General features: G+C 40.4%; 1 protein-coding gene across 1 annotated transcript in view; it reads right to left on the reverse strand.

Annotated features, from left to right (window-relative positions):
- The window catches only part of snx7 (sorting nexin 7), a 40,197-nt gene extending 33,744 nt beyond the window's left edge, over nucleotides 1-6,453 (reverse strand). Inside the window, exon 1 of the mRNA XM_005751443.2 lies at nucleotides 6,078-6,453. Within this exon, the coding sequence (XP_005751500.1) occupies nucleotides 6,078-6,161 (84 nt within the window). The 5' untranslated portion in view covers nucleotides 6,162-6,453. The remainder of the gene's footprint in view (nucleotides 1-6,077) is intronic.
- Nucleotides 6,454-7,589: the final 1,136 nt, after the last annotated feature.

The raw sequence follows: 7,589 nt of genomic DNA on the forward strand, positions 1-7,589 counted from the left end.
GATATCGTTATCGCCTGAAATGAAAAAAACATATCGTGATATGAAAAAATCTCATATCGCCCAGCTCTAGCTGTCACTATTCAGTACCAGACTTACCAGTCATTCAGATAAGCCAGAGAAAATTGCTAGATGATTTATTGTTTTGTTACTTCAGCTTTTATTGAAGCGGTTGTCATATTCTGTCATATTCAGCCAAGCATCATGTGTCATTATAAGAACGTAATAATGCCTTTTAAACACCTTTCGTATTAGTTTTCGACGTTTTCCATTAAACAGTTCTTGAATTTAACTTAATCTCTGAGTGTTTCTTCATTTCAGACTGATAATTAGTCTAATTTCTTTTCCACAGTTAATCGACTAACAAATTAGTCGCCAGGATTACACTGAGGTGAGCCTAACGATATCTAGCTAGTATCTCTCAACTTCACGCACTAGCTCATGCTCCTTTCCCACCAAAGAAGTGACATTCCATGTCCCGATAGGAATCTGACTGCTAGGGCCTCCTCCCCGATTGCAGTCCGACACAACACTGCAGCCGACCTTACAGTGCCTCCTGTGGTGGGTCTATAGAAGGCGGGCCCATGTTGTCTCTTCAAGCTGCGGTCACCAGACACTCTCCTTGGAGCTCCCTCCCCAGGCATTGCTCCAGGTTGGGGCCCTAGTAACCCTATCCCAGCTCGGGTAAACTGGTTTAGACATAATTTAGTTCCTTTCATAGGGGCTGGCAAACTGTCACGTGACTCAGGAGTGGAAGGCAGTTCTTTACTCAGAGGGTGTAAAGTGGGGGTGAAGGTGCTGCTGACCTCAATTGGGGATATATTCGGGGGTGGAAGGAATATTTTGGGACCTCCTTAGTTGTATCATTGTAGTAATCGAGAATTTGAGTAGTCATCGTCAGTCTGCTTGTCTATCGACCGCGCATATCGGCTCTTGCAGGGCAGTTTACAGCGTGGACATTACTTTTATTGCACAGAAGGACAAGAATGTAATGGTAAAGTGTAAACCGCATGACGGACAGAAACTATTATTATTAACTATTATAAAGCTCCGTAGCACCGACAGTTTCAGCAGTTTCTGCACGACATCCAGGCTGAATATGGTGACATAATTTATCACAACGATGTGAGGTGGTCTGCACTACAGCGATTTTTCTCTCTCAGACAGAATCAGACAGTTTTTGGATGAGAAGGGACAACCAGTGGAAGAACTGTCTGATACTGTATGGCTGGCAAATCTGGCTTTTTGGTCGACATCACGAAGCATCGGATTGCGCTGAATGTTAATCTTCAAGGAAAAGACGCAGTGGGGAGCCAACTATACGCTCACATCAAGGCCTTTGGAAGCAAACGGCAACTTTTCCAAAGACACTTGTCCCTAACAGAGCCCTGTACCGCACACTTCCCAGCTTTGAAAGAGGTTACTGACAGTTTCCCAGAGGACATTAATGCCCAAATGAAGAGTTACGCAACAGCTATCGCGTTTCACATATTTGTGTGAGCAAAATTCTCTCTCATGAACTTAAAGAAGAACCCTGTGAGATCAAGGATGAGTGTCTCCCACGATATTTTATGCATCTCAACCACTGCCCTCAAACCAGACCTGATCGCTTTGCTAAAATCTCGATCTCAGTATCACCCCTCTCAGTAGTGCAGGGATGTCCAAATTACTGGAGAGCTGCTACCCTGCATGTTTTAGTTCTCTTTCGGGTTTAGCACAGCTGAATCAAATGATGGCTCATCAGCAGGCCTGTGCTGAACTTTATTAAACATTTAAGATTTGGCTTTAACTGTTGATGTTATGCCCTTAACTCATAGTTGTGTGTGTTGTGTACATATTGTGTATATTTACATATGTGTAAATATGTGTATTTCTTGTGCAAGTGAACTTCCCAGTTGTGTAATCTTCCTGTAGATGTGAAAAACTTTGGCTTCCTGAAAGATCTTGTAAAAGTGATGGGCAAAATTCACTTTTTGTTTAACTTTATTGATAACAGACCACTTTTCATTACTTATAACTCCTGTTTAAAATGTTCATGAGGCAAAGATATTGCAAACTCATGGAAATGTAGGGTATTCTTCACAGTTTGTTCAATGTTATCTGACTCTCCAGATATAAATGAAAGGCACAATTGTGTCTTTAGTTGTTCCTGTTTGCCTGAGTGGCTTTTTATTTAGGTACAGTTCCATTTTAAAAATAAAGGTAACTGTGACCATTAAAATTGTTCTTCATTATATTTTCATGCAACTTTGTTACGGAACCATTGGCCCCTGGGCATCTTCACTTTATAAAATTTGGCCCTCTTTGCAAAAAGTTTGGACAGCCCTGATCCAGAGCATCATGAAACCAGCCAGGACTGCCTAGTGCACAGTAGGAAACATGGCCCTGACAGGGCTGGATGTAAAGAAATTTTCTTAGGGTGGCATGGAGATCAGATGGGGTGGCAAATCAAAGCCTTTTTAAAACAAACAAACACATACGCAGGTGTTACATATGGTTAAAATGATTTAAATGCCGTAAGTATACTTACAGCATTTATATGTAACGTGTACATATTAGAGATGGCACGATACCACTTTTTTATGTCCGATACCGATACCAATATCATAAATTTGGATATCTGCCGATACCGATATGAATCCGATATAGTGTTTTTTAATCAACAAAACTGTTTTTTAAATATCTTGCTGCATTTTGTATAAGTTCATACTCAAGTTTAAAACAACAACTACACTAAAGCTATTCTGTTATACCTGTATGTAAAAAAAATATTTCATAGTTCAGCAATACTGATCAATCTAATAAACTTAAACCTACACCATCCTCCCTATTCTGGTATTTTAAAGAGTACTTAGCATAAATATTAAGCAACCTAACTAATAGGGTTCCAACTCCCAGCAACAACAAAAATAAATAAATAAAAAATAGGGAACCACCCCTCACGCTCCACCTCATGATGCTTAATCGACGTAATCAACCTTAATTTGATGCAGTGTGAAAAAAAATGCACAGAAATCAATTATTTTTCAAGAAATATTAAATAGATTCAACATCTTTCTTCAACAAAATTGCAGACTGCACAGATGGTACCTTCCCAAAGTAAAGAGTACTATAGCTTACTAGGGTATATATATTAGACTTAATAGTCACTATATACAGTAATTGACTTCTATTCATTTTACATCAAATTAAAACTTTGGGTGTCAGATAATTATTTATTAAAAGCTCGACATTTTAAATGAGAATAAGAAAGAAAAGTATGTCTTTGAGCCCCCTTTTCCCTGTTCATGCCCTATCGGCCCCCCTGGCTAAACTTTCCTAGATCCGCCCCTGCACAGTTACCAGCCGTCAGCTGTAGAAAAAGATCCTCGAGTAGAAAGTAATAATAAATAAATTCTAACAACAGCTGATCAAGCTTAAACGTGCTGCTGTTGTTCAGCCGCTGGTTTTCTCTTTCTGGTGCAAAGTGGGCCAAAAACAAACAAGAGAGACGGACTCGCGACAGAAAAGCCGATCAGCTGATCATTAAGCAGTTTCATGATTGAAGTAGCAGCAAGAAGAGGCAGTCGCTCGTTAAGCTTAACGCAGGAATGCTTTACAAACATTCAGAGATGGACTTACACACTTGCTTTACTTCTCTCGGGGATAACTTTGTCGGAGATGAAATGCCGGGTTGCTAGCGAAGCTCCAAATGCTATCCAGACCACCGACAGGTCCCGCATGCCACAGCCGCTCTATCACGTGATGCATACTGCTCCGACGTGCTAACGTTCTGAGGTGAGTTACGGCGTGTTGCAAGTTTTGTGAGGTGCTTTCGTGATATTTAATGGATCGGATTACATTTTTTATTTTTCTCCGATATCCGATCCAGTAATTTAGGTCAGTATCGGACCGATACCGATACGTAATATCGGATCGGTCCATCTCTAGTACATATATACATGTCGCTCATACACGTTACATATAAATACAGTCAATAACCTAATTATTCTCTGTAGCCCACAAAATTAAACATTTCAGTTGCATTAAATGTGTATTTTGATGCTATGTACTGTACAGCCTGTATAATAAATAAATATGTAGCCCAATAAGTATAAAATCCAGAAAGCTACACAACATGGGGCGGAAGTTCACACTTTGTTTGTTAGAAATAATCAAATTGTTTGTCCCATTTATAGCAACTGAAAATAAAATAAATACATAATTATAATAAAGGTCAATCAAATGGACCAATATGGCAAGGCCATGACGATCCACTTGGTAAAATAAATCCGCTTGGCGTCTTTCTTGGCCTTAAGACAACAATTCTGATGGCTAAAGATCCAAACGGGACAACAACCACAACAACAACAATCAAATTGTTGCTTAATTTACACAAAGTGTCAGAGATCTGCACCGTCAACAAAAATGAAGCCTAAATTTTCATGATTTGTTGGGTTCACTCTCTGAGGTCCAAAATATAACCGGCCAGTTTTGATTTTCTAAATTTTGATTTTGTATTTCATCTTTAAATTGTTTCATTTTTGTAAAGCGCTATATAAATCCAATCCATTACTATTATTATTATTTTATCTTTTTTGCCTTGTTTGGTCTCATTCGCTTCAGCTCAACCTCACGTGTCGAATTTACACTTCTTTCATTGACATGCTGTAGTAACACAACTGATCTAAAATCACACAAAAAACAAATTCCTATAAGTAGTTATAGGTTTTTTTTTCAGAGTGTAACAACCAACCACCTGTGTGAAATCTGAAATGTCCATGGTGTTCATTCAAAATGTGCTCTGGCACAATCATAGGCATGGGTTGCTACTGACAACAAGTAATAAAGCCGGTCTGCGCTGTGGGCTGAACCATTTGTTAATGATGGAGGGGGGTAACACTATGCAATATATTCAGTGTTAACTGTAGCTAGGCTCAAAGTGTTATTGCAATCTTATTTCAATAAACAACACTGTCATATGCAAAACACCCTCTAGATCTGCCCCTGGCCCTGAGAAAAAATTTCCCAGTTTAAACATCTGTTATGTTTTCTTGTGAATAAAATGTGGACGTATGAGATGTTCAAATGTGGTTTTTATTTACAGATTGCACAGTGTCTCACTGTTTTGGAACCTGGTTAGTACAACGAATCGAGGTTGGAGTGCACAGCACTATCACTGTTACAGCTGGAGTGGGTTCTACTATTACTATGGATTTCATCACAACTAGAACACAGCCCTGTTTACCTGAGCACAGACCACCTGAGCACAGACCACCTGAGCACAGACCACCACACACATCTTGCTTCACTCTTATTTGAAATGAAATCTACAAACACAGAGCTGCAAACACAATAACTAAGAGTTATTATAGAACTTCTTTCAGACTTGCCACTCAGGCTCTCGTGGCTGTGAGAATAACATTGCAGTCATCACACAGCAGCACTAAATCTTCAAAACTCAGCTGATCGTCAGAAAACACACACCTGGGAGGTTCCGATCACGTGACTGCTGAGTGTACATAGACTGTAAGTGAAGATGGAACCTGCTGCTTCCGTGGACCTGAGATTTCCTCCAATCATGCGAGTGAATTTTTAACAGTGAGCGCACTTTATGTGTCAGCGTGGACGATCACACACTTTTACAGTGATGTCACATGACTGAGCCCGGAAGTGTGCACGCATGAATGAAGTGAACTCACAGGCTTCCACACACACAGAGCCAAGCTGAAAGCTTCGACTTCTAAATCGAAACTTCAAGATAGTTTCTCGGTTTTGAGTTATTATCTGTCAAGTCTGAGATCCTAACTCGACATTTTGAGAGAAGTATCACAAACGTTTTCTTCAGTCGCGTAAAGCCGGCTCTACAGCTCTCCTACTCTTTAACCTGATGACAACATGACAGCGAAAACTTTCAGCAGCCCCACCTTTCATCTTTTATGTTTCAAGCTCGAGCTCTTCAGCTCTTGCGCCTGCGCAAACACGCGCCGAAGAGCTGCCCCTCGACCCGACGAGTGTATGTGTGAGTGTGGGCGGTGAATCTTCGGAAAGAGTAAACTTGAGCAGCGGCTGGAAGCGCAGTCCCGCGGTGCGGGAGTTACCTTGGTGAAAACCTCCAGGTCCTCGTCCTCGTCCAGGTCCAGCATGTGTTCTGAGAAGTCTGCAGGGACCGTGTGCCCGCTCATCGCTCTCAGCTCCGGAGACTAACTAAACACAAACTTCCACCTCAACTCCGCGCAGCAGCCGCACTCAGAGGCCCGCCGAGGATGCCACTTCCTCTAATGGATTTCAAAGTAAAAGCTGCGACCGGTCACGTTTGACTTTGGCCCGGAAGCCGAGTTCTCGTTGTGCGTCTTTGTTGTTCGCAGTAAAGTTGAGTGTTGGCTGTAGATTGTTCATGTTTTTTGGCCAAAAGGCTGAGTGTACATGTGTTGCCTCATAAAGAAAGGCCATGAGCATGATTTAGCCAGAAACGTGTCTGAACAGGACCACTGGAGTTCTTTTATTTTTAATAAGTCATTCTAATTTTTCTTTTCATTTTATATTTTCTGTTTGTTTGTTTTAAAGTTTGTTTTTCTGTTATGATGACATATGTGCTATTTATTATGTATTATTAAATGTTAAGCTTAACAGATCCAACAAAGTCAAAGTGTAAAAGCGCTGCCCCATAATGTGATTATAGTTTTGCAACACTGCAGTATCGTTTTAGCCTTTTATTCTCATTCATTCCAGTGAACTCAAACTTAAAACTAGGAAAGAAAAAGACTGACAGCAACCTGTTTGTTTGATCCCTGGCTGCTCCAGTCTGCATGTCAAATATCCCTGTGCAAGATACTGACTCCGAGTTGTTCTTTGATGGCTTGTATGAACGGGTAAACAAGACAATTTGTATAAAGTGCTAATAATAATAATGATAATAATAATGATAATAATAAAGGTCAGGGCTGTCGCATGTCTACCAGAGAGAGAGAGAGGTTTTCTCTTTGACTCCTGATTTGTATGACGTCTTCTTTGCTTATGTGTCTCTGTGTATAAAAGGCTGTGTATTTAGCCTTTTTTACACTTTTATACCATTTATATTTTCATTCACATGGATTTTTAAACATTTTTAAAGATTTATTTGAAGTGCATACATATTTGAATTTTATACGGTTTATGAAAGAACAATTATTACTGTAAGTTCTGCATCCATGACTCTACTTAAGTAACAATATAGAAGCCTTAGCTTCAAAATATATTTCAAGTCATCATTCTGTTGAAGAAAGGTTGTGAGCTCTGATATACTGTTAGACCTTCCACTCCTGATATTCCTGTACCTCTGTCCTCTATGAACTATGGATCCAGTGTTTAGGAACCAGTGAAAATTAACACCCGCACTACGCCCAGAACACGGTCGTATTTCCTGCATATTTGGCTGAGCGAGACTTCCACTTACCTGCAATCTTGTCAACAAACAGGCAAACTGTGTGTTTATTTAGGGGAGTGTGGCTGGCGCACAGGCTGCACTGACAGTCAGCCCCACCAGCACCAAAAGATGTCAGTGTTGCATAAGGCTGTGCAACAATGTGTCACACCTCAGGCTGGACCACCACTGCACGCTCACACAGTCACCT

This window comes from Pundamilia nyererei, unplaced genomic scaffold (assembly GCF_000239375.1).
Source record: "Pundamilia nyererei isolate P.nyererei 1_Seehausen unplaced genomic scaffold, PunNye1.0 scaffold00311, whole genome shotgun sequence".
Taxonomy (NCBI): Eukaryota; Metazoa; Chordata; class Actinopteri; order Cichliformes; family Cichlidae; genus Pundamilia; species Pundamilia nyererei.